At 46.5% G+C, this 27850-nt stretch overlaps 1 protein-coding gene across 1 annotated transcript in view; it reads left to right on the top strand.

The window, feature by feature from the left end:
- Nucleotides 1–1752: 1752 nt before the first annotated feature.
- B4GALNT3 (beta-1,4-N-acetyl-galactosaminyltransferase 3) overlaps nt 1753–27850 on the top strand; it is a 62271-nt gene continuing 36173 nt past the window's right edge. The window contains exon 1 of the mRNA XM_021535177.3: nt 1753–1909. Within this exon, the coding sequence (XP_021390852.2) occupies nt 1768–1909 (142 nt within the window). The 5' untranslated portion in view covers nt 1753–1767. The remainder of the gene's footprint in view (nt 1910–27850) is intronic.

Here is a 27850-nt window from a genome sequence, read left to right on the forward strand (position 1 = left end):
CATTTGGTTTGGAAGAAATCCAGTGCCATCTGCTAACTGAAGAGGAAAAAGGCCAATCAGGGCCTGCCTGACACGGTAGGGTGGGTGAAGGGCCGCAGTCACGAATGAGAAATATCTAAATCATGAAACAAAACTGTCCAGCCCAGGTTCCTGGCATCAGTTTGCAGGGTGTGCATGGGACTGTCAGTGCAGCACAAGTTTGAGGTTGGGGCAGCTTGGGTCTGGGACACATCCGTCGCCGTTCAGATTTTTTGCAGGCGACCGCCCACTCGGTACCACAGAACCACGAACACAAAGAGAAGCTGTCTTGATTTGAAAAGACAGGAGTCTTGTGAAGGAAGGCAAGAGCCTCCTGTGAAATGGAAAAGGTAAACCCCCCCCTTCGGAATTACCACAATTTCAAAATTAAAAGGCTCTCAGGCAAAGATATGGCAATGGGAGTAACAGTTCTTTACTAGGGAAAAAAAAAACTAAATTTAAAAAAAAGTAATTAGTACAAACAAAACTACTGATAGAGTGAGAAACCTGACACCCTGAGGAGTCAAGGTGTAGGTAATAGTCCAGTTAAATGGTGGCTGCTCCTCCTGGAGTGGCAGATGAAATGCTGCTGAAATGGTGATCTTGTAGAATGGCGTAGTTTTCTCTTAAGGTCTGGTGATGGAGTAGATGGGCCTGGTCTTCCTCTGGGGATCCAGCGGGGAAGAAGCTGCTCCTCTGGGAACCCAGCAGAGAAGAAGCTGCTCCTCTGGGAATCCGGCAAAAAAGCTGCCCTGATGTCCCAAAAAATGCTGATTTTATGCAGGTAGGGATGCTTGGCTCCTCCCTCTGGGTGGAGCATCTCACAATGGGATGATGTAACTTTACCAGTCACGCAGTGAGTCGTTCAATGGCCCATTAACAGAAGATATCTCCCCGGGGGGAGAGATTGTTCTTGGAAGAGATAAGAAAACTGCCCAACCTCCAACAGATGGCAAATAGAATACATGCTTATCTTACAAGCCAGGATAGAAGCGCTTTTCCCATGGAAAGAAACCTCACCAGTCTAGGTTCCTGATGTCAGTTTATAGGGTTCTCTCGGGGCTGTCAGGACAGCACAAGTTAGATGTGGGGGCAGCTTGGGTCTGGGACACATCCTTCGCTGTTTGGATTTTTTGGAGGCGGCCACGCCCTCAGGGCCACAGGACTCTGAGCACAAAGACCGGTCCTTTTCCCTTTCAAAGGAAACTCGCCAGCCCAGGTTCCTGTTGTCATTTTTCAGGGTAGTCTTGGGACTGTCAAGGCAGCACAAGTTTGAGGTGGGGGTAGCTTGGGTCTGAGACCAGTTCTTTTCCTCCTCACCGAGCAATGCACTTCCAAGTATATACACCTGTTGCACCAGGTGAGAGACACATTGAAACTGATACAGCTGCGTGTAGTAACAGCGTGAATTTGAATCGTTTCCTCTCGCTCTTCTTCCCTCCCTGCGGAGGAGTTATCATCCCGATCCTCACCGGCGGGATGCACCAAAGCTGCTGCTGGCGCGGACATCGGCTGTGACGGGGGTTTGGAGCTTTTTTCCGCCGCCGAGACGGCTTTCTGTCGGCAGGGCTGGAGCGGGGCCCTCCGGCAGCGCTGGCCCCGCGGGGCGGAGGCAGGTGCGGGGGGCGGTGCGGAGCTGCCCGCGGGGCGGTGCGGAGCGCACCTGGGCCCGCCCCGCGCCGCGGCGGGGTCGTGCGGCCGGAGCGGCATGGCCCGGGGCGGCGGGGGCCCGGCGCCCTGAGCGGCGCCATGCGGGGCCGGCTGCTGGCGCGGCTGCGGCGCCGGAGGCAGCTGCGGCTTCTGCTGGCCCTGGGCGCGCTAGCCCTTGGGCTCTGGGCCGCCTACCTGGAGCTCGTGGCTGCGGCCAGCGGCGGGGCTGCCCCGCAGCGCAGTGAGTGATCGCGGGGCGGGAGGGGAGGGAGCGGGGGTCCCGTCGCTCGCAGCCCGGGCACCCCGCGATCCTCGGGAGCCCGTGCGGCGTTCCCCTTTCCAGGCCGGCGGGGAACGCGGGTGGGCGCAGCCACTGCGGTCGGAGCGGGGCTTTGGCCCCGGGAGCGGCCGGGCGCCGGGGCTTCCCGTTGCTGCTTCTGGCCTGCCTTTTGGTTCTCGCCCCCTCTCTGTCGGGAGACGTGCCCAAATCTGACCGTGCTGGAACTATAGGGCTCGGAGCCGCGCCTTTGAGATGTCTCTCGTTCTTGGTGCCTTGGTGCGAACCTGTAAGGTAGCAAAGATGCTTTGAATGCGGCTTTGATGCGAGAAGTGTCTGCGGAGCAGGAGGGAATGCATACCCTGGAGAGGTGCACTGCCCGCCCGCTAACGGGCTCGCTTCGTGCAAACTTTCGGGAGTACAGCAGGGCTAAGGCAAAGTGCAAAGAGCTGCGCTTTTCTTCCTGAATTAGAGGAAAATTCTGTCAGCGTCGTGTGGTTTTTTACGCTTGCTTTTTTTTTTTTTTTTTTTTTTTTTTTGAGTTACAGAAAAGTTTCAAATGGCTCACGGTTTTTAAAAGCCTGTGATGTGGCTGCTGCTTTTTAAACGATATCAGTACTTGGTGTAATCTATTTGAAAGTATGTTCAACTACATGTTAATGTTTAAGTGTTGATACTTTTCCAGTATATTGGTCTTTTCATTATGTGTTATAAGCCTCCTAATTTTTACTCACACGAGTCAGGCTTGGTTTCAGTCTTAAAGCTTTGGACTGTGGCTGTGCAAGGAGCACCATTAATGTCTACTCCCACAAAGTCCATTCCAGGACTTCAACCTGTATATTCTGTATTATGCATGATATTAAGGCTAAAAACATGTATTATTGTTCCAGCAGTGTAACAGGTCTGACTTCTTTGGTTGGGATAGATCCACTAGTAATAATCCTCTTTTTATGCTTGGTGGAATGAGAAGATGAATTGCCCTGTGAGTCTACTTTGCATTATATCTGTCACACAGTCTCACCACGCCTTCTACTGTACATCAGTTCAGCAAAACCCCACCAAAAATGCCTAGAGAAGATTTGTACAGGTGGGCAGAGGGCTTGTGTAGAAACAAGGGAGAAAACAACTGAGAAGTATTTAAAATAGGGCCTATGAGGAGAGAGGGGCTGAGTCAGGTGTTTGGAGTTGTAAACTGATGGCCCTTTCACTGCCAGCAATGCAAAGGGAAAGGAGGAGGTGGGAGAAATGGGCTGAGAGCTGGGGACAGCAGAGATGTGCAGGAGAAAACAACTTTCTCAGTGAATTGGGTTATTCCTCTTTGCTTTATGACAAGGTTATTTTTACAACTCTGTTATAAAAGTCATTCTGTTTTAAGACTGAAACTGGAAACAGTGAGATGACTGCAGTTACTACCAACTAAAACAGAACATGAACAAAATAATTGCATTATATTAAAGTTCAATTAAATAAAATTCCAGGTTCTCTCAAATCCACCAGAGACGTTGCTGCTCATTGCAAACAGAAGGTATTTAAATGCTCCTGGAAAGGGTGGGGTAAAGTCTTCCGGCAGGCACCTCCTCATGGCTCAGCATCACAGCGGGCTGTGGTCACACTGGGCACTTGGTGTTATGTTTTCTTGGCCTTGTAGCCAGAATCCTGAAACTTGCTAACAGGAGGAAGGTTAATCTGTGACCTTCCCCACCCTTCCTCTTGCCCTACTGCCTCTAAAAGCCTGTTTTGTTTTAAGAGAAATCAGAAATCTGAGCAGGAGACAAATAGTATTTGTTTTCTTTTGGCTCTTAAAACTAAGTAATATTTTCTTCTCTGAGGAGAGGGATGGCTGTGTTTGTGACTCCATGTGGTGATTCCTTCCAGGATCCTGGGAAGCTAAGGGGGGAAGTGACTCTGCAAGCAATTAATAGTTTTTGCTTCGTTTCTGTTGCATGTCCCAGGTGGGAAGCCTATTGTAAGTCACTCCTGGGACCAACCAAGAGCTGCCACCCCAATTTAGCTGATGCAACAGCCTTCCCAGTTATTAATGATAAAATACAAAAGCTCTTTGTTGGGCAATTTTTCTAGACAAAAGGCTAAAAGGCTCCTCCATTGGGGTGAGAAAGATGAAAAGCCTTGGGCTTGAAAGATCTACAGGAGGTCACTGTTTCCATCCCCTGTGCCTGTAATGGAGTTTCTTCTCACCTCCTTAAAAGGCATTATAGTACAGCCTGTGTCTGGAAGGCAAAGTTTGTTTTTCTCTTTCCAGAGAAGTGAGTCTTCCTCTTGCAAAGCTGTGAGGACTCGGAGAAAACATTACTCTCAGCCCTGCATGAGATGGAGCACAAGCCCCTCTGATGCCCCCCACCATCCCTGCTCTCAAGTCTGTGTCTTGAAGCAAGTCTTCAGGCATGGTGCATCCTCCCAAGCTTTATGCTCCTCTCCTCTTACCCCCCAGATCAGTGTGTGGTGGAGAGAGCAATGTCAGATGCCCTGGGGTGGGTGTTGAGTAAGTGATGCTTAAAAATTGACTGTCCTCTCTTGAGGTATCTGCAAGCTCTGCTGTGCAACAAAGTCAAGCATATAAAATAGTTTGGATAAAAGTGAGTGAAGAGTTTAGGAGAATATCGTGTAATCATCAGTAACCATTGGCATTCATGATGCTTCGTCACCATGTACTGGGGGAGTCTCTGGCATGAGGTAAATTTTGCTGTAACGTTCAAGTCAAAGGTTGTGAGGGTTCTGCCTGAGGTGCAGAACTCGTGTCTAGTGTATACCATGGCTTGGGATTTCTGTGTGCCAAAGTTGATCTGAAAAGTTGAGCTTTCAGTGATGTTGGGATGGGCTGGACAGGCACAGAGGATAGTATGGGCTCTTGTGAGTCATGGCTTTCCTTTGAAGGCAATGCTGAAATAAGTAGTTGGTCAGGTAAAGGAAAAGAACTTTTTTTTTTTTTTTTTTTTTCCTTGTGATTGTGAGTGTATTAAGGTGATATTCTTACATAATCTTTCCAGGGAGCCTTGTTGGCAGGACTGTTTGCTCATGGGTAGGAGAGTGTTTCTGTTATTGTGGGGTTTGCCTTCTGGTTCTTTTTTTTTTTTTTTAAATATTGAGCATGTTTCTCTGGTTTGCTGCTCAATATGTGTTTATAGGAATCTTAAACATGCTTACAGCTGAAAAGAAACAAGCAGGCTGCTGTGAGCTGAAGATGGGCGCACTCTCTTCACGTGGAATGTGGCCTGTTGTCATCCAAAACAAGTTGTAACAGGCAGGACACTGCCTCGCTGCCAGGAAACCCGGAGAGCTGGAGACAGTCTATTTACTCCTGTTGCTGACAGGCACTAACCTCTCTGGAGTGGGCTCTCCACTAGGAAGGTTTTCTTCATCTTTATGAGCTGTGACACCACACTTTGCTCCTGCTGGAGATGGGGAAACTTTATTATTTAAAGGGTGAATGAGGTGTTGGGGAGGGAGAGAACACAGAGGTCTGGAGAGCAAGTCCTGCATCCTGCCTTTACTGCTGTAATGCGGGGCAGGGAGAGTTCTTTCCTCTCCCTCATCCCAAAACACTGCCACTTCCTAGAGCTGCTGTAATGCTGTTTGGATGGAAGAAGTGGTGGGTCTGAGAACTCCCCCTGCTCCCTTTGTTTTTCTCTTCTGTGCCCAGCAGTGCCTCATCTTGCCCACCTCTGCAGAAAGGCATGACTGAGGGGGCGAGGCTGGTATCAGTGGGCTGTGTTTGCAGGCAGGATGTGCAGTGATCCCCCTTCACTCTAGAATCTTGTGTCAGCATAGTGAAAACACAGCTCCAACTCTGAAGAAACTTGGGAGGTGAGGTCATTCCCAGCCATTGCTGTGCAGAATCTGTTTTTTCTGCTGCAAAGACCAAGGCATTTCAGGAGTTTATAAATCATTTGCACTAATTAATTTTATTGCAGGCATGTGTGTTGCACTGAGCTAGGCACAGGGATTGGGTTCAGGATGAGGTTAGAATCCTGGGAGGTGCAGCTTGTAGAAACAAGGAGTTGGGGGCCCCTTTCTTAACTTGCCCTTCCCAACTGCTTCAACCTACCCTCATTCCTCCACATTTGATTGTTGTGAGTAAATAACACTGGGAGTGTGTTATCTTCCCATCTTGGATTGTGTTAGTGGTTTGTGTCTCACTTAAGTTTTCAGACTGCTGCTTTTCTAACTCAGGAATGCACGTTCCCACTCTCTGAAGTGGAAAATAGAGGGGTTCAGAAGAAACCATGGAAATGTACAAATAAAGAATTCTTTATGGCAAGACTTCCAAATCCCCACTGTTTACATCTTCAGTACCCCTTTGCTTTCCTAGAACACTTCTCATGCCTGCACCATGTGAGCGGTAACCTTCAAGCATCCAGGCCATTAAAAAGCAGTGCAAGTTGCCCAAGTACTGTTGATGTGAATGTGTTTGTATGAGAAAAGTGTCTGCCAGAAAAGTGAAGCTGAACATTTAATGTAATGTATCAACTTCCTCCTCTCGCCTCCATGCACAGACAGCCTGAGGAGCACACCTACATCTGCAGGTTCATTCACATGCTCATGGGCTGGCTCTTGCAATCCCTCACACGCAAGCTTACTTGCCTGGGCATGCATGGTATCGTTCTCTTGCAGAGCTAATTGCCCCCAAGGTTCTTTAGTGCACATGGGAAGGAATGGGGCCATGTGGTCTCCAGTGGTGTCTGAAGTCTGTATTTCCTCTCTGTGCAAGCTGTTAATCCAGGTATCCCCCTCAAAGGACCCCCTCCTGAAGGGAGTGTCTATACCGTGAAGCCTGCATGTGGTGTTTCTGTGTTTAGAAGGATGCTAGTGAGGCCTTTGCTCACAGGCATCTGTGCCAGGCAGCACCATTCCCAAAGCACACTGTGGCTGTGGGGGGAGGGATGTGCCCTGCAGGTGGGCCAGGGTGCTGCCAGGGGGTGAGGGCAGCCTCGCTGGAGGGCGACCAGAGGTGCTGGGGCGTCCTGCTCTGGTGTGTAAGGGGAGCCAGCATCCCCAGGCCCATGGTCACACCACAGACTGCTCTCACAGGCTCCAGGGGAGAACCCAGGGTTACAGAGAGCAACGTGGATCACCCTGTAGCTTGGTTGTGAGGTTCATTGATGCAGCAGGTGGGAAAGTCCAGATCTCATGAAGCTATGCCATGCTTCTCCTGAGCCAGTACATCTTTGCACTGCTGCTGGGGTATGTGCTACAGGTATGTTGTGAACCTGGTGTTTTTTCACCATTTGACTTCAAGTCAGGTGGATGTTTATTACCTGGGAACTTGGCCAGCAGTTTGTCTGGCCTCAGCAGATCCCCAAATAATTTGCCAAGATTACGTACCACCTTTATAAATAAACTCTTGTGTCATCTCTTCATGTACTCATGTTAACTATGACAGATTTATGTAGTGGTGTGCAGGAGCAGTATGTATTCCTGCACACACCTTCCTGTTGTGAGTTGGACTGAATAACTTGGATCTCAGAGAGGTGCTCTCCTGAGCATCTCTGCCACACCACATTGGGGGGGCAGAGGAGTGATAGCAGAGGAATGTTACTGTCTTCTGGAGGTGTTTCTGTGTGCTACAGTAACAGAGAGGCTCTGCCTTCTCTCACCTGCAAGCTCAGGCAGATGTGAGGGAAGATGGACATCATCTTTCATCTGGTGGTTTGAAATTGCTGACATCTGCAGGATGGAAAAAGGCGGGATGCTCTCCTGAGAACAGAGACTGCCTTGTAGGTTCTGGCAGTTGGGAACAGAGTAATTATGGGGTTCTTCTTCCTAGCCTCAGGAATTTATATATTTTGTTGAGTTTCCCTTTCCTATTTGTTCTTGCTCTGCGGTGATGTTGCCTCTTACAGTCATTTCCCAATTCCATTGCTTTCTTTAGATTTGGGGTAATAGTTGAGAAGGACTTTCCAGAAAAGGAAATACACTGGTTGATTTACATACGGTGTGAGATTTCAGAAAGACCCGTGTGCCTTGGGTGGAAACAGTTGTGAATCTGGGCCTTGGATACTCACCCTTTTCATGATGTTAGAAATTTATAGCCTGTATGTGTCATGAGCCAAGCCAGAGTACACTGGGATCTTGACCAGAGCTGCTCAGTATTTCTGTTTTCCTGAGAAGATTTTCCCATGCCAAAGTGCAAAGGCCTTTGATGCTTCTGATCTGGAGAGAGTTCATGATGCTTTAAGATGCTTTGATGATCTGGGATTGTGCTGCCATTAAGTTCTCCTAAGACATCACAGGAAAATAATTTGTGTTGCCATAATAAATAATTTAAATCAACTACACAGAATAATAATGTTCAAATAGTCAGTCTCTAAGATGTTGAATCATTTTAGACAACCCAAAGATTTTGGGTGGGCTTGAGTCCTCTTGAAGCATCAGTGCCCCTCAAAAGTTCACTAATTCTGATTTTATAATTTCTGAGGGCTTGGTTATTTTAACATTCTCTATTTCCCCTTTGAATAGTCCTGGTGGGTTTTTTTGGGTTTTTTTTTTTGTTTGTTTGTTTTTTGTTTTTTTTTGAGGGGGGAAAAGAGGTCAGTGTGGGTTTTTTCCCCAGATTCTAAAAGAAGGGGATTAAGGTGTCACAGATTACTTTACAGTGTAGGTCTGATACCCTTACATGGCAAAATTGTCACGTCTGGGGTTATTTTTCCTTTTCTGTGTCACTATTTTCCATCAGAGATACAAATGGTAAGTACCAGGCCTTTGTGTCATTCATGGGGCTTCCCTTTCTTACTCCAGTGACCTCGATGTTAATTTCTGACAGTTCAAATATTCTTTCTTTCTTTGTTTTTTATCAGTTGGAAATTGACAGTCAGTGCTAGTCAGTAAGGTAAAAACACTGAATACAGATCAAAGGCCTGACTATAACAGGGTTAAATTTTTGACTTTCTTTTCCTCATGTGTTCTGAATTGTGAACGTAAGGAGCTAGTAGGCTTACATGGTAGCCTGTGTTTCACTGAAATATCTAAATTCACACTCACTAAACAGTAGTTCATTGTCACATACTGTTGTATTCCATTCACCAGTAAAAATATTTTATCTGGGTTATCGTCTGTGATGGCCACAGACTTGCCTAGTAGAGCTCTCTTGGAGTGGGGATAATCTGCATTTATGATATATGTCTTTTTTCCTGCCATTCTAAATAAATCTTTTTACCCTCCTTGAAGAGGTTATTTATTTATTTCCATGTCATTAGCCTGGATTTGGTCCGTATATCTGGTGTTGGCAACTCCGACAGCTTTCTCAGTGCTGCCACTCATTTGAGCCTAGTTAAGATGTCTGCAGCCCTTCTTGTAAATACTTCACTTCCTAAATTAGTTTTATTTATATTTCATAATGCAATTTTCTGTAAAATTGCAGTAGTCATGTCTGGGTGCTATTAATCCCATCTGAGCTGCAAAACAAAATTTATAATAGGCTTAGAATATCCTGTCCAGACCACCCTGTACCAATAGCCTCCATTACCTGCTGAAGCAGCTCAGTCTGCAGTAGCTGCCACAGTCCATGTTCTGTTGTAAGCAGGCCAGTTGGGAGTGCTTTGTTTGTTTTCCATCAAAAATGCAAAATAAACAATCTGCCAAAACCACGTTTTTCCATCGAACCTGACTGAACTATAATTGCCAGAGGTGTAGCCTGGTAATAATTGTCTCCTTTACATAAGGAGTAAATAGCAATTGCAAAATGAGGCTTCTCCTGTGTCTTGAAAACATCAATGCATGCATGGATCAGAGTAAATTCTGTGACCAACAGTTATGCCCATAGTCTGTACCCTCACACCAATGGGAGGGAGTAATTAGTCTCATCTACTTGGAAATTCAAAGTAACACCCAAGCCAAGGGGTTAAAAACAAAGGCATTATTAAGTTCTTTCCCAGCTCATGTGTTGCTTCTTTTTCTTATTAGGGGAACAACAACAACAAGGCAATGAGAAGGTTTGTCTTTAAATCTGGAGTAGAGTGCGGATGAACCTTGAAGGTGGAGGAAATGCAGCCACTTTCAGGGCCTGTGGACCTCCCTCTGTGAGACTCCTGTTGTGCCAGCACAGTGGCCAGAGGGAGGCTGAGCCTCAACTCCCTGCCCTCCCTGGGGGCACTACTGCTCAGTGTGGAACATTTGCAGGGAACTGGATCAGTGGGGGGTTACAAAGGACCACATGTCCCCTCCCTGTTCAACAAAATATTGTAGGCACTATGTCATCCAGGGAATCCCAGGCATGGGCTGAGGAGGAGGCTGGAGCCTAAAGCACCCGAGGGGAGGTGGAGGGCAGCCCATGAGGCAGCAGAATGGTGTGATCCCCAGGAAAGGGACCTTCACCCTGTCAGCCTCTTCTGTCTCTCACAGTAGATCATCTTTCATGCCGCAGGTATCCCAGCTTCCCGAACAGCCATCCTTGGCCATATAGTTGCTGTGAGCCACCTCGCTGCCTTCTGTTCTGAGCCCTGTAACCACAGGGACTGTGGCTGCTGATCCACAACTCCCTCAGCTTTGAGGCCCTCAGGTTCCAAGAGGTGTCCCACAGTAGCAAGGCAAGTAGTTGCCCACTTTTTTGCGGGAAGGCAGAGGAAAATGAGAGATGCCATCAGCCACATGGTAGCAATGTAAATATCTGTATGGATCTAAATTCGTATGGGTTCTCGAAAGCTTTTCAGTGCTAAACACAGTCTGAATGGTGGTTTGTGGAAAAAGGTTTTGCCAAATTTGGCAAAACTTGATTTGTCTCCATGTGCTGGCTGGACCACCAACTGTAAGCACCTCAAGCCCCAGAAGTGGTTTGGTGTGGACCATCATTCTCCTGTCCCCTCTCAGGCAGGGGCAAAACCCTCTTTATACAGGTGTTTAATTAATCAGAATCTAAGTAGTCCTGGGTTTGTGGGATGAGGAGCATAGCAGAGCTTGTTTCATCACCTTTTTTTGCCCGTGTGCCTTGGCTGCTCTGTCTCTGTCACCAATTCCTAGGGCCATCCCTGATCCTGCTCTTTTTTAGCTGCTTCCTCAGTCAGGAAGACCTTTGTAAGTTGCATAAGTTGAAGGACAGTTATACTGCTCCATGTTGTGCTATGTTGGGAGCTTATTTATACTTGAAAAGATCTAATTCTGTCTCTGCTGTTTTGGTTACTTCTTCTTCGGGGAATTGCACACGCTTTGTGAGACCAGGGTTTGACAGAATTTAACCTTGTAATGGGCGTTTTCCTTCTTCATGGAATTATTGGCTGTAGCTGATGATCTGTATCTATTTGTGCATGTTGCTCACCTGCTCCAGTAGTGAAGCTAAGATTGTCAGCATTGAGCCTGAATTTAATTTGCTTTTTCTGCCAGTGCCTTTCATCCACTGGCAGTTTCTCTGTTGCTGGCATGGTGCTGCTCACCTGCACCTAGCCTGCAGCTAATAAATGCCTCTACCTTTCTTGTTCCTTTCCCCTCTCTCTGAGCCCTATCTTCATCCCTGCTGCTACTCTGAAGAAGTTTGGATGTTGCTAGCACATCTCTGCACTTGTGATTCCTCCGAACATACCACTCTTCCTAGCAGGTCTTTCAAGGCCTTTCCAGGCTCATCTCATTGACTGCCACCTCTTGCTGCAGTGGGCAAGAGAGTCCTGGGTGTGTGCTGGTGGGGCAGGGGAAGGTGCACTCTGACTTTGAACTCCTGTTCTACCCTGCCTCAGTCTGGCTAGTATTTCAGTTTGTCTGAACTGTCTGATCGCTGTCTGCATTCCATCAGCCCCAGCCATGTGGCCGATTTCCTTTGCTTTGCAAATTGTAACTGCTTTGCCAATTAACTCTGGGTCTTCCAGTACTCTTTCTTGAGTGTTTTTTTCCCAAAACTCCATGCTTCCCAAAAGGTATGATTAGTTGGGTTTTTTTTTCCTGTTTGGTTTTTTTTTGGTTGTTTTTTTTTTGGTTGTTTTTGTTTGTTTGTTTGTTTTTTGTGATTTGTTATTGGTGGTGATTTTTGGTTCAGTTTTGTTGTTTTGTTTTTGGTGGGGGTTTTCTTGTTTGGTTTTTTGTTTGTTTTTAAATCTTTATTATTTGTAACTTTTGTTTTCACCTTTTTCTTATAACTCTTTGTTTGAATTTGATACACAACATAGGCAGATCAAGGAGGGAAAGAAGCATTTTAGCAAGTTTGGCAGCTCATGCAGAAGTAGAGGAAGAAAGAAAACTGGAAGGTAAAATCAGCAGAAGAGGAAGCATTTGAAAGTACAGATGACAGGAATTATTTAACAAAAGGACTGGCCAAAAATGGGACATAGTAAGACAACTGTCAGAGCAGAGTGATCAGAAAATGCCGATGGCCCCTAAAATATTGCAATGTGTAAGAAACTGAAGGCTAGATTAGAAGGAAATACTTGGGATTTCAGTGGAGCAGGGAGGCTGGAATAGAGATCCAAAAGAGAGATGTAGAAGGAAGAGGGCACAGAATAAACCACTGGTTTAGGTTTAAAAGAGGTGGAAGAAAATACAGGGATAAAAGTTACAGAAGCTTGTAGGAATCTTAAGCAGCTCTACCAGGATGGTTAAGAATGTATTTGGTATCATAAGGGTGTTTGGTGCCTTGAAAATCAGTAGCATGATGGCTTTTTACTGTGGTTAGAGTCTGACGAGACATCTTTGTAGGGCATTGTGCTCAGTGCTGCAGATGCTGCTCTTGATTGGCAGAATGTGGTTACCTGGTTTGTCCTGGGTGTCAGACAAATGCTCATCACTTTGTCAGTTTTTTCTGCAGAAAAATATAGTCAGGAATTTTTTATGTATCCCTCCTTATTTACAAAGGATGTAAAGTCCCTTTTCTCAACAGACAGTGAAAATTGAATAAAAGATGCTTGGTTTGCAAGCATCCTATGGTTCATGGTCAGGTAGTGTTTAATCCAGAAACTCTCTGAATTTGCTGAGGTTCATGTGACCTCTGCTCCTTTCATAATCCTCCAGGCCCCCTTCCTATCTTGCAATGCCTTTGGGAGTTTTCCTTTTACACAGAGGGATAGGCATTGTTTGCTGGAACCAGTGCAAGTTTGCATCCAGACACAGGGAAGTTCTCCCTGCTCATCTCCCACCCCAAGCACTGATTCACACAGCAGGGACTGCAGTGTTGCAGACTCAGCAGGGAAGGCATCCCATCCCTGGGTAACGATTTGTGGTGGGCAGCATGCTGGAGAAGGGACCATTATGGGAAGGAGCCAGACCAGGCTCTCCTATGAACAGTGTTTGCAAAGTGATGCTTGTTCAGCATGGCATACTGGTGTCCAAGGTGCACCACCCCCAGGACTGTCCAAAAGTCTGTAAAACTTGTGGGATCCTGTTGCAGGTTCGCAGCCTCACTTATTCCTCTGAGAGTCCTCAGAGCGGTGCTGACATTCCCTGGGAGCTGCAATTTGTCCTTGCTCCATCTCCCAGCGATGGGGAGGGATTTGCTTCAGCCCATATTTGTGTGGCACCCCTGGCCCACCACTTATCTGTATTTAGCTGGCAGCGTGTGGTCGAGTTGCAGCCCTCACCTCAGTGTTGCTCAGCTTTCCACAGCGGCTGAGCCACTGCTGCTTTAGTGGAGAGCCAGAGGCTAAAATTAGCAGGGAACTCTTCTCTTGCCAAGTGCTGCGTCTGACCCAGCTGGGCCTGGCGGAGTAGAGAGGAAAACGCTCTTAAATCTCTCCACACAGAGCACCCTGCATGCCTGGTGCCTTCTGAGAGGGTTCCCTGCGAGGGGTGGGGATGCCTTGTGCTGGGTGTGCTTGGGAGGATGCTGAAGCTGTTGGGAGAATAGTGTACTGCCAGGACAGTCCCAGGGCATGGTAGGAAATCCTGATTCTCGGAACTCCGTTTCCTTCTTGTTCTCCTTTTGAATATCATATAAACAGCTGGAGAGGCCAGCCCTTGCTCCTGGACGTTTTCAGAGCTTCAGGCGTATCCTCGCTTGTGGAAGTTTTCTGGTAAATGAGGGGTTTGGCTGCCCTAAGAAAATTAGTGTCTATTCACCACTGCCACCGTGCCAGAACAAACTGCTAGAGATTTCACTGTCCCCAGTAGCTGCCCACCCTAAATGAGAGCTTGTTTGTTCTGTATTACAGGGTGGCCTGCAGGAGGGGCCGTGGCCTGGTGGTTACAGCACATATTTGGGTGAGCAGGGACATAGGCCAGCCTTGTCTCTGCTGCTGAATAGTCAAGTCTTTGGAACAAGCTGCTTTGACCTCCTATGCCTCAATTAGGCTCTATGTCAAAGGTGTCAGTAACAATTGTTATTTATTATTTTAAAATACTTAATGTTCATGAATTAAAAAGCATTCACTGGGCTCCAAATGCATTCACTGCAAGGGGGAGCCTGTTGTTTCATTATTCTGCAGGGCCCAGCATGCTCTGCTGGTTTGGTTTCCCCAGGCATGCTGCCACCCTGCCTTTTGTGAACCAACTCTGCTATTGTGTGTAAAGCAGGAGCAGGAACTTGTCTGTGCCCCCAGAATATAGATCTCACCTCTGACTTTTCCCATTCATTGCACTTGCCTGAACTGCACAGCCCAGGACAAAAAAAAATGGGTGGAAGAATGAGGTGAGGAATTGGTCTTTAAACCCTATTCCTTTTTCCAAGGCCCTTGCAGATAGCTCTCTGTCTGCAGTAGGTGCAAGGGCAGCACAATGGCAAAGTGTGACCATTGCAGGGAGAACTACCTCTGGAGGAGGGAGGCAGTCTGAGGGACACCATGGGTGTGGTGGAGCAAAATGAGCACCTCTTGACAGCCTAAAAAAGGTCAGAGTAAATGTTAACATGGTTTGTATTGGGATTTGAGTTTTTTCTGCAATGGTTGGCTGGCACTACTTCTAGGGAAAGCAAGGCCAGCTGCAGGAAGAAGAAAAGAAAGGAGGAAGGCATGTTCACAGTCTGTCTGATGACTGTTCCTGCTGAAAGGGACATGAAATTCCCCTTTTCCTGCGGGAGCAGCTGGGATAGCTGCACTAGCTGTCTTCTGCATTTGACCAGCCAACTTGGAAAATGGCCTCTCTGTATCTGGAAGTGTGTAGAGATGATGTGTGCCAGCCTTCTGCCAGGTCTCCATCACTTTAGATAGACGGGGAAGAGAGAACTCCAGGAACTGGAGGGGATGTGGTGGGACAGGGTCCACCCTTGCTCCTGTCTCAGTTCCAGGCACAGGTGCCTTCCTCCTCTGTGGTTTCATGCTGGTCAAGTAAAGGAAACAAAATTGTCAAGTGGGTCTCCGGCTTTGCTTTCCTTTTCCCTGTGTGAAGGACATCAAGGTATTTTTAGCGAGGCTGAAGAAAGGCAGAGTATAAAATATATGGGCAAATATGCCTCCTATGGCTGCAAGAGGACCTACTCAGGGCTACTGTTTTTGCTGGAAAGTATTGATTTGCCTGAAACCCAGCACTGCTTTCTTTCACCACAGGCTGGGGAAGAAGGTGTCTGTGTCTTGCTCTTCCCCCCTCACACAAATCTGGCAAGTGCCAGTAGAGGAGTTTTTCCTGCTGCTGGCACCCCATGCTCTTGGCAGCTCCTGGCTCTGTGTGCTGGCAGTGGGAGTGCAGAAGGGCTGGGGGTGGAGCAGTCCTGTGGGGCAGTGCTGCTGCTTGGGCTGGGGGCTTAAGGCATTTGTGTCACTTCGGCTCACAAGCCTGAGAGGATGCACTTGCCTTTTCATAGATGAGTCCTGTTCTGTGATGGAAAAGTGGCTTTTTCCTGCACTTGCTGGTAACAATGAGAGGGACCTCCTTGCCCTTCATGATCCTCATTTACTGAGAAGTGGGTGAAGTGCTACTTGCATGTTCCCTTCCCCTTGCTGAACTCTGTTTTGATGCTGACTACTGGCAAATACATACAAATTTCTAACCAGACAGCCACTTGAAATGGCCTGCTTTTGCTGAATGAGGCTGTCCAGGAGGAGTCTGTGTTCCAGCTACAGCACTGGGCTCCCTTGTCTGTGCCAGTCAGGCTGGGAGCATTCTTGCCCAGGGCCCTGCAGAGTTGCTGGAAAGATGCTACATGCCATCAAGTGCTTTAGGCAGTGTGCAGTGGGGGCTCCCCCCTGCCCTGGAGAGGGCATTGGGAAGAGACTGATGCTTCCGTGAAGCTGAAATAGCATGCTTTACCAGCACTTGGGCAAATGAAGGAACGCTGGAGTATGACTTGGAGGGTGCCCCTATGTCCCTGTGCTAAATTCAGCTCTGCAGACAGTTTGTTTAAAATCCACCATTGCAATATTTTGCTGTCTCCCCTCTGGATAGCTGGGCATTTACAAGGTCTGCAGAGATCTCTGCTCAAAGTTAAATTGCTAAAATTCACAGAGATGCCTTTCTTGGGTTCAGCATGTCTCAAGACTGTTTACAATTCTTGTCTCAGACCCTGAAACTGGAGTGGTTCAAGTGGGTGACCTGCTACTCTTTCCCTTTATCTCCTGGTGTTAGATTAGGGTGTATGTCTCTAATTGTTGACTGAAATTAAAAGGCAGGTTAAGGCTTTAGTCACTGGAAAGCTTTTTTGGGAGGGTGGAGCTTTATACATTGCTTGGCTGAGGGTAGAAGTCTCCAGAAGCAGGACAGCTCAGGTGTTTGATACTGGGCTGATTCTCATATCAGGCAGTGCTTGATGGGAGGAATCTCCCAGAGCAACCATATACAAGTTAAAAAAAAAAAAAAAAGAAAATTAAAAAAAAAAAAAGAAGAAGAATGAATGAGAGAAAGTAGTGACAGTGAGGAGTAAAGCATTTGAGCCACCATTGTGCTTGTAGCAAACACTCAGGACAACCCTTATCCAGCCCTTGCCACCTTGGCAGACCAAGGCAGAGGCATGAGGCTTTAGTGATTTTTCTCATAAATATGGTAGATCCATTTGTGCAGTTGGAAGTACATAACATTTTTCTTTAATGCTTTCAGATTTTACCAGCTATGTCTGATGTGGGATTTGTCATTTCACTATGTGGCTTAAATGAAACCATACAATTCCCTGTGTGCATTTCTTTCTCAATAATCCTGATTTTAAAAATTACTATTATTATTTAAAGTAGATGTGATAGTATTGTCTGGATCTATAGCTTTGTAAAGAAATAACTGTAATTTTATTCTCTGCAGGTGTGTGCATGTTGCTGTCTCCCACATAAAACTGCCTCAAGTAACCATTGTACATTTTTAGGCACATCACAGTATCTCAAGTTCTAAAGGCATGTAGAGGGTCTCTGTGTGATCTAAGCACTACAAAATCAGCCCAGAAACTCAGAAACTAGCAATTGAACCTCCCAAGAAAACAAAAGCCTAACTTGATTTTGCATTGTGTGACAAGTAGCCTCATGATAGCACCTTTTAAGTGCCCTGTGCTCCAAAGGCACCTGTTCTTCTGTTTGCTGGGCACATCTAATCAAACCTGTTTGTTCCAGGTTAAGAACTATTACTTCCCATCAGAAGAATTGCATCACCTGTACTTCACTTTGTGTTGTTTCAGGTGTCTAGGGAATTTGATGCTGAGCTCCACTGCTAGGGCAATTTTACATGCACATCTTACCCAAGGTGGGCTGTGTGGAGCTGATCTGTAATGAACATCCAGTTGCAGCTCTTCCCTTCCTGCTCTGAACCAGAGGGGGCCACAGTGTGAAGTGGAGATGAGGTGAGGGTTTTGGCAGCTAAGCCGTGTGCTGCTGCTCTTAAACAACATACTGGCAGTGCTTGGTGAATTGTTTTATAGACCAGAGGGACATCTTCAACACCAGCTGTACTATTCTGCATAAAAGCCTTGCAGCTGTAGTGGTTTCCTTTGTGTGGAGCCAGGGCATGGGAGGCTTCATTATACTCTGCCCTGATGTTTTAACATTACAGTTAATGTTGAGATACAGCCTGGGATTCATGGAATGGTCTGTCAAGTCTTAGATATAGTCTTAAAACATCGTGAGTGATACAGGCTGTCTTCTGCATTTGGTGTCCACCAGAGGAGAAAGTGCTTCAAACAACTCTTCAGTGTTGGTCCTTGCTGACATAGGGTTTCTCTTGTTGCCTTACCTCGTGGATGGTGGTAGCCAGGGATCCTCTCTGTGTGGGGTGCTTATGCAGTGAAGACGTCACAGGGGAGAGACTTCAGGAAACAGTATGTGTTTATTACATGCTGCTGTCTCCCACGTTAAACTGTCCCAAGGAACAATTGTACATTTGTAGGCATATCACAGGTGTGTGCTGCAATTCCTGTAGCAGCTCCCTGCCCAGGGGAAGTCAGCAGCACCTGGATAACCCCAGCCTGTGCGTCAATGATTGCAGCACTTGCTCACTCCTTCATGTTGTTGCACCAGTTTTCCCCTCCTCCCTTCTTCCACACCCAAAGCCCCATATCGCTCTGCTCCTCCCTGTGAAACATCTCTCCTCCTGCCAAAAGGCATCCCTTCATCTCTGAGGCTGTCCACCCACCTCATCTCCCAGTTTCATGTTCCTCCCTGTGTTCTCTGGGTGTTTGCATGTCCTCCCAACACGTTCACTCCTCTTCACACACACCTGTCCACCCCAGCATGCAAGTACCTGCTTGTTGCTGACCTCGCCTATTTAGTGCTGTTTCAGTGTTTTCCCCTGAATGTTTTCATGACCATGGAAGCCTTGCTATCTCCTGCCAAACTCCTGGGACTGCACAGCTTTCAGTATGTTACAGTCCTTTTACCTTCTGGGGTCCTTTAAGGTGAAGAACAACGTTGATGTATTCAAGAGGTCAGATCCTGAAATAAATAAGACATGACATGGCCATTGCAAGTTTCCTTTCTAGGGTTACAGCCATACATTTCAAATTCTTCCACTGTGCTACACCATTTCACCTGAAGGGGTGGCACTGTGTAGAACAGAAGGGTTACCGTGTACAGAGCTCATGGTTGGCAGTGGCACAGCTGGGAGCCTCTGGATAATAATTAAGGAGCAAACAAATAATGCAGATGTCATTGTGGGAGGCTACTATAGACCTCCCAGCCAGGACAATGACACTGACAAATTATTCTTTGAGGAGTTAAGGGGAAACTTCCAGGTCAACTGCCCTGGTCCTTTTGGGGAACTTCAACTTGCCAGAAGTTAACTGGGGGCATCACACAGGTGGTACAACCTGGGTGCAACCAGAAGATCCAGAAAAACTGGATGACAATTTTATGGAACTGATCCTAAGGGAGCTGACTCAGAAAGATGCCCTCCTTGATCTGCTGGTTATCTACAGAGAGGGTCTCATTGCTGAAGTGGAGACTGGTGGCCATCTTGGCCACAGTGACCGTAAAGTGATCAAATTTAAAATTTCTATTGACAGGAGGAAAAGTGCCAGCCAAACCTCAGCTCTGGACAGGAGGAGAGCAGATGAGAGTCCACATGACTTGGACACAGGGATGGAAGGGATACTAAGTAAATTTGCAGATGGTACAAAACTGGGAGGAGCTGCTGACTCCCTTGAAGGCAGGAAGGCCCTGCAGAGAGACCTTGACATACCAGAGGGCTGGGCAATCACCAACCATAAAAAGTTCAGCAAGGGGAAGTGGCAGATTCTGTACCTGATATGGGGCAAGCCTGGACATGCAGACAGACTAGGGAATGAGCCCATGGAAAGGGACCTTGGGGTCCAGGTCGATGGAAAGTTGAACATGAGTGAGCAGTGCCTTGGTAGCCAGGAGGGACATCTGTGTCCAGGAGCCATCAGGCACAGCATCGCTGGCTGGGCAAGGGAGGGGACTGTCCTGCTCTGCTCTGCACTGGGACAGCCTCACCTTGAATATTGTGTTTGGGGCAGTTTGGGGTGCCACAATGTTAAGACATTGGACCATTAGAGAGTGTCCAATGGAGGGCAACAGAGGTGGTGAAAGGCCTTGAGGGGAATTCATGTGAGGAGAGGCTGAGGGCATTCTTGTGTTCAGCCTGGAGGAGGCTGAGGGGAGAACTCATTGCAGGCTACAATTTACTCATGAGGGAAGATGAGAGACAGACACTGATCTCTTCTCAGTGGTGATCAGGAACAGGACCTGAGGAAGTGACCTGAAGTTGTGTCAGGGGAAGTTCAGTTTGGATGTAAGAAAAGGTTCTTCACTTGGAGGGTGGTCGCAGCACCAAGCCTGACAGAGCTCACGCATTTGGACAATGGTCTTGGACACCTGATGTGACTCTTGGGGATGGTGCTGAGCAGGGCCAGGAGTTAGACTCAATGACCCTTGTGGGTCCCTTTCAATACAGCAGATTCTTTGATTCTGTAATCTCATGAGGTGGAGATCTTGAAGAGTTGTCACTTGTAGTTTACTAAGACGAAAAGAATGTTGTTGCTGAAAAAATTCCAAGGAATTATTCTTAATTAGGGAATCTTGTTTGTGCTTCCATTAGCCAAGATAACAGATATTAGTAGTAGTTGTCTGGTCATTGCAGGACCTTCTTAGAGGTTAACAGGGCACAGCAGCACATAAGCAGCACCAAGGCAATCTGTAGAGATCTTAAGATTTCAACCCTGTAAAAAATTCTCTACATTTTTTGATGTAAAGCTTCACAAACAAATTTGGTTCTGTTGATGCACTGAGCAGGCCACTGCTTTGTCCTCATCTGAAGGGAACTGGTGCAGAGCTGTCCTGCAGGAAGGCTTTGATGTGAGGGTCTGTGCAGGGAGTTGGTGTCAGTCACTGCCTGCTGCCTCTCTGTTTGCCAGGAAAGGCTGTACTGGCTCCTAAGAACAGGGTGTCACATTAAGTCTTTCTGCCTTCTCCCAGCTCTAGCTCATGTCCCTTCTCTTCATCACCTGAAAAATTTGGGATATTGAGGATAAAAAGAAGGAGGTGTGCTTGTGAATAGTTCAAAATGCATGATATCAAAGCCCCTCTGACTTTCATTGTGGTGCTGGAGATGTTGCAGAGAGGAGGTCATGGCCAAGGGAACTGGATGTGAAGTGGGTGAAGCTGGCTGAGGGTGGGTGGAAATGCAGAAATTAGGGGGTGAATCCAGACCTCAGGCACCCTTCTTGCTCAGTGTGGGTTGCTGCTGGTCTCTGGGGACCAGCTGTGCATGGAGTTGAGTACAACTGTCAGAGGTAACAATCATGTGGACAGTGCCACGACCTAGGAGACTTTCTCCAGACCATGTGCACACAGTTGTTTTTATCCATCTGTTTAATCCAAGGGCAGACTCTAGCTCTGTCAGGTCATCTGGGCTTCTTGGCAACTTCTAGAAACCTCCTTGTGCAGCTGTGGGCTGCTGGTGGCAGTAAGCAGCAGTAACTCTGTGGTTCCCCAGCACACATCATGCCTGAGCACACCATTACCTGTGCCATAACACTGCTGGGCAAAGGTCTGCAGGGACTCAGGTACGAGCTCCATGCACTTTGCTTGGGGATCTGGCAGTGCTGGAGGAAGAAACTATTAAACAAGAAGTATTTGGCTAAACTCTGATAGGAAAAAGGGCTGCAGCTGGGTGCAGCTGTTAGCACAGACCATCAGACCAGGAGAAGAGTTGCCCATTTACCTAGCAGGCCTGGTAGGGGAATTTCTGTGCTGGCTACTTTCAATGAATGACCCCTGGAACAGTTGCAAAGGGACCAAGAGAGGAGAGGGCAGGGATCAGTGGGAAATAGCCAGAGTATGAGCTGGGATTAGGTTTCAGATAAGCATCTGAGGAAACAGCTGCAGTGGTGAGGACTAGGGGGTAATGGAAAGGGCTGGGTCTGGGCCAGCTGGGTGGGGACAGTCAGAGGTAGTAGGACAACACTATGCCCCATGGATGAACTACCATGGTAGCATCACATGCTGATGTGGGAAGACAGTACTAGAGTGCCACCAAGGTGCCCGTGCAGCAGTTGCCTGGCAGTATTGTGGGCTGAAAGATCACAAAGGTGCAGGAAGCTGCTTGTGGGTCCTGAAAGGCTGTGGACCAAGCACAGCTCCAGTTTGAGCAGGTGGAACTCCACAGAGATCCTCAGGCACTTGCTAGTGTGGAACTGAACCCAGCAGGAGTAATATCTGTTAGCTGCATCCAGCTTCATCTGCTCCACAGCAGGACACCCTTTATCCTCCTGTCCTTTGCATTGCTGTCAGACTGGGATGAAATACCTGGGTTTCCCAGGGATTTACTTTAGGCAAGGCAGTCTCACCTTGAAGTATTCCTGTGGGAGGGGAGCAGAGGATGCCACAACAGGGTCCTAACTACAAGCACCCTGCTTGACATGGTTGAACTTGATGGCTTAGGGGCACCTGGGTTTGCCTGGGGCTTCTCCTATGGCCCTTTACTGGTCGGCCCTTGCAGGAGTGTAAAAGAAGGATAAAACTTCAGGGTTCAACCACTGTTCTCAAAACTCAGGGGAGTTACTCCAGATTTAACACAGCAATTCTGAACTCAAAGGCAGGCTATAAGGACCTAATAAAAGTAAGGCTGTATGCAATTTCAGATGGTCAGACCAATACATCCTCCATCTGCATAACTGGGTCCTTCTTAGTTACTGGAGTGGTTTGGAAAGGGCACAGTGAAACTGGACACCTTACACCTGAAACTGAAAAATACAAATAGACCTCTTTCAAATATAGTCACACAGGTACTGTTCAGGAGAAGAAGTGACCCAGGAGTCACTCACTGGTCTGTGTGTTAAAAAATTGGCTATGCAACAAAGCTGTCTGCCTTGCTTGCTGCAGCTCATCAAAACATAAATTGAGTGAGGCCACGGGCTAGATCTAAGCCCACGGAAGCCAGTGGTAGGGCTCCCACTGGGCTGCAGCCAATATGGTCCGGAGCAGCTTTGTTTAAAACTGGAAGAGAACATAAACAAGCATGACTGAGCTCTGACATTCCCTTGAACACGGACACATCTCTGTCTGGAGCAGATCAGTCAGCTCTGTGTGCTTCAGTGCTCAGGGATATCATGAGGTCTCAGAAGGACCATGGGGAAGGAACAGCACAGGTATCTGAGGCAGAAGAGCTTTTCTTGTGACAGGATTTACTTGTATATGATACCATTTTTTCCCCATGAAGAGAGACAACTTCATGCCAGTCCTACAGCAGAATTCAAAGTGGCTTTAGAGATTAAATCAGTCTCTTGATTTCCCTCAGCATTGTACCATTTAATGGGAGTTACACCATGAACCTGTAAAGCATTGTTTGTAAAATAGTCTATTGTGTATGTGCTGGGTACTCTCAGCATAGTTAATCCAGTGCTGCAGGAGCCAATGACGCAAGTGGTGTGGCTGGTATTTTTTTTAAGGGTTGGATAATTTTATGACTAATAGTAACAGTTGCAACTATGCATGGTAAGAGAAGAGTAATCACAGTTTGTGCTGCAGGGCATAAGCTGTCTTTCTGTAGGTCATGAGGGCATTTTTTTTTTTTCATTCTCTGTAAGGTAATACAGCTAAAGGTGCTTTTGAAGGTTGTTTTCTTCTGCCTTTTAAACATTAAATGTTGGCTGCTGGTCAAAGGCGGATTATCTGATGGGATGAGCAATGGCCTGATCTTCTAATTACTAAATTCCTACGTAAGGCTTTTATTTCCTGCACAGTGAGGTACTCTGCATATGCTGCGATTTTCAGAGAGCCCTTTTTTTGTAAGATGCATTTAAAGCCCCAGCTCTGGTCCCTAATTGAAACCAGCAGCATTCAGTAAGTTTGGACCATGTCTGCCTGCTGAGTAGCTCTAGGCAGGCCTCTGTGGTTTGTGTTCCATGCACAGGAACTGTATCTCTGGCAGAAGGTCTTAGAGCTGAGTGAAAAAATTACAACAGATAATCTACCATATTTATTTCACTTTGTTTGCTTGTACAGTTTGCAGGAGCAGATCAAAATCTCCTAGCATGTACTTGATATTGTTTAGCTGTTGTATGGGCACTGCTTTTTCTTTTTCATATTCCTCCTGATCTGGCTAAGGCTAGCCTTTAGACAATCCAGGCCTGTTGTGAATGCTTGTAGGAAATGAATTAAAAACTGGCCATCTCTGAGTAAACCAAAACACAGTTTGAAAATATATTGGGATTGATTCTTCCAGGGTGGTTCAATCACTCAGAAAACTGGAAGAAGGCTACTTTAATTACTAAGACGAGTGGTAAAAAGAATCCTTTTAATGTTTCTGGTTGTGGCAGCTTGGTTTTACTCTGTTTGTTCCACTCCTATAGCTGTACAGCTCTGTACAAACTGTGTACAGCGCTGCACAAATGAGCAGCTGGGCAGTTTTGACCATTGGGCAAAATCCCTGGTGGGTGATGTTTTTGTTTTCAAAGAGCAAAAAATTAGAGAGAAAAATGGAGAACCTGGCTTGGTTCTCCAGCTTGCAGTTTGCAGCACCACTGGTTAGAAAACATCCTTTTGATATAAAAGCAGAGTGAACTGGAGCAAGCTGCTTAAAATAGAGAAAATACTCAGGATACTGAGATGCTGTCCTGTATCACCTCTTTGACTGTAATTGCATTTTGGCATCACATGGGTCCTACTTAAAATCTGCACATTGAGTTGCTGAACAAATGTGCTCGCTTGTGGTATTGAAGCAGTCAGGATTTCACTAGGGGTTTCTTCTGATGTCTCAGGTTCACCAGTACCACAGCCTCCCCAAATCCTGCTCCCATCAATCTTTTAGAAGTCAGTGCTACGTCTTGTCAGACTTGGGAGGGGGAAGGACTTGCTTTGCTGTGAGAAATGTGACCCTTCTCTGTAAGGAGCACTAAGAAGCACTGTAAGCACTCTAAGGAGCACTGCTATCCCCCAGGCCTTTGTAGCAGGTCAGGAGTCAGCTGGGCCATTTGGTGTCCATCACACCCAGCCCCTGCAGGAGCTCTGTGACCTTGCTGTAATGGTTTAATTGGTGTTTTTCTCATGTCTGAGATGGGGCAGTCCTGGGTGGAAAGAATAGTTTATAATTTTTTTTTTTGTGTGTGTGACAGTTACTCTTTTTTCTCCTCATCCTTGTTTCTTTCCTTAGATTAACCCTGGGATGAGGCATGAGTCATACATCTAATGGACTTTTGTAAGAAGCACCGGGCAGGGAAGGAGCAGGGAGTGGCAGCTGATTTCTCGGGAGCAGTCCGTGGCCACCTGATGAAATGTAATGCTGCTGGAACCACCCGGTGTTCTCCACTCGAGGTGTTGGCAGGAGGCTGGGGCAGCTGAGGAGAGCGTTCTGGCTCGGTCACCAACCTGCTTAGATGCCAGCCTGTCCTGGAGTCAGTGCTGGAGCTCCACAAGGCAGCCCCACAGCCTGGCCCCTGCAGATGCCTGCTCCTTGCCTTGGGAGCAGGTGGATTGCTTACAGCCAGAGAACAGGAGATGAAAGGGAGAGGAGGGACATGCTATCATTTATTAATGTTGTTGAGTTGTGCAGTTCTGTAAGACTGGGGCAGGACTTGCAGGCAGCTGACGAAAGAGGAGACAGAGCTCACCAGGAAACATGAGAGAGCTTTCAGGAGGAGTCTCAGGAGGGCCATTGGGAGATGGGAAGGTCTGTGTGCTCCCCCAAAATAGTCAGAGGCTGTAAGAGTCTGAGAGGGCAAGGGAGTGCCCTTGAGGGAGAAAAGAAAATAAATAGAAAGCATGGAGAGGCCAGCTTACAAGGGGTGGAAGAAACTGTACAGTCATCTTGTTATTGCAGAGTTGGTAGACAAAAATACGTTTTTTTGCCTCTTCTGTGGTATTTCCTGTTTGCTAAAAATTTTAAGTTAGTGTTATGCCCGAGGTGTATTTCCTCTCTTGTGCTAATGCTGGGTGAGAGCTTGCCTATACAGAGCCTACTACTTTGCTAGGATAAGTGAGCTCAGATTTTGTGAAAAAATCTGTAAGACTTCCTGGGGTTCAAAAGAGGGATAGGTTTTAGAAATATGTGAAAAATTTCTATAGAGTCTGGTGGAAAATTATGCATGCTCCAGTTTTTTGTAACTCTTCACAGTCTGTAGCAGGGATGAAGTTGCTGATTAAACTCTTCTTTTATTTGAGATAACCCAAAATAGTTAGAAATGTTCATAAAGGATATCTCTCCACAAGGGCTGCTCACAGCAACTGAATGCTTTAGGGACCAGATTTCGCTAAAGTTCTGGGACATGCTGTGTGTCTCTGGTTTTGTGACAGTCATGCTTTTGATCATATGCAAAGATGAATAAAAAATGTTGCTCTGACATTTCCAAATTATGCAGTTACAAGCATTTGAAGTTAAACCCAGTGAGGCTTACTTTGCCAGCTTCTGTGTTGCAGAGATCAGATTTTTTTTTAACTAGAAAGCAAGATTTTTTCATATTTCTAATGAGGATCAGAGTGCTCAGAGGCCTGATTTTTCCAATAGAAGCAGTAGCATTTTTGTAACAAATCTGTGTGAGCCTGAGTGCAGAGACCCTGTGAATCAGACTCTCCATGCAGGTATTTTTTGGTGTTTTAGAAAGTGAAATAATTGAGCCTCACAGTATATTTCTGTGAATCAAGTTTATGTTACTCTCACCATCAAATGTTGACTGAAAAATAGTTAAGGAGAGCACGCTGGCATTCAGGACATGCCAGAATTTACTCATTCCATACTTACTCCTCACAAGCTTTGTCCTAATCTTGCATTGGTGCTGCTGTTAAGGTTACTGAATTTTCAAACACCAACACAGCTGCTTTTCAAAAAGGGTGAAAGCCCCATCTTTGCAGTGCTGTCTGAACCAGTGCTGAATGAGCACCTCATATTTCAGTCAGTGATGTGAAAAGGTGTGACAAAACTCATTCCAGCAGCCCAGATCCTTAAAAGCATGTAAACTCCAGTGTGTGATGTCTGTTGTGCAAGTGTCACTCTTGATGTGGGCTGGAAGAGTGAGGGTGTAGGAGAGCACACTGGGCCACTCTGAAGTGGTGCCGTCTTCATTTTGTGTACTGCACCACCAGATCTTCCTCTTGGCAAGAGCCAGGGCAGCACAGAAATTAACCTGGTGGAGGTGAGCAATTTTGGTTTGCTGCCAGTTTACCTGTTAGCATGTTGCATCAGAGCAGGACTTATTTGGATGGATAAGCTCCTGGACAATAGACTGCTGAAATTCCCATTGCATTATTTTGTCATTAGCTCTCCAAGCAGAAGAGCATGTCTAATAGTGGCACTTATGTGTATTATGAAATATAATAGACAAAGCCCTAAAATCCTGCAGCAAACAGGATTTACTTTCTGCTCCATGTTTTATAGATCCTATGAAATTCTGATGTGGTAGCCTGGATATTATTCTGTGGTTGCTTTATTTGAATTTTAAAAAATTCTTATCTCATTAATATAGTAGGGATATGAATAATAAACTTAGGCTGCAAAACCTTATTCCTTCTGGCATTCAATATCTTCTCTTTTGTCCCTCCATTCTCATTTTCCAGAATCACAATGGTTTTTGATGACAGACGTGAAATTTGCTATGAAGAAAGTTCATCTCTAATGGAGAGATGGAGAGCACAGAGTGAGAGAGGAAACCTCTCAGTATTCTTGCAAACTCTGAAGTAGTTAATTATATTGCCATTTTAGGCTAGGCTCTAAATAGGCACATGTGTGGCTTGGCTCAAATCCCAGTACTTTCCCTTGGGACTTCTGCTTCCAAGGTACTTAAAGACAGGTTTTTCAAAAGTAATGAAGTTGTAAACTTTTGGGGTTGAGAGTTATCAGTGTATTTAGATGGCTGTCTGTCTTAAAACTACTTCACAAATTATTTTTGTCTTGTGTGGTGAACAGTCTGGAGTAAACTTGGAGCAAGGCAAGTTACAGCCCAGGACTTCAAGAGAGAAGACTTGGCCATGTTCAGGGACCTGCTCCAGAGAAAGTGGAGGTGGTCTTAGGGAGCTTTGCAGGAAAGGACTTGGGGATTCTGGTGGAAGCTGCTTTAGGTGACAGTGGTGCTGCTGTGAGCAGGGGTTCAGACCAGATGATTTCCAGAGGTGCTGTCCAACCTCAGCAATTTTATGCTTTAGTATTAGCACGCATTAAAAATATATTAAAAGTATTGAAAAATTAACT

Source organism: Lonchura striata, chromosome 5 (genome assembly GCF_046129695.1).
Source record: "Lonchura striata isolate bLonStr1 chromosome 5, bLonStr1.mat, whole genome shotgun sequence".
Taxonomy (NCBI): Eukaryota; Metazoa; Chordata; class Aves; order Passeriformes; family Estrildidae; genus Lonchura; species Lonchura striata.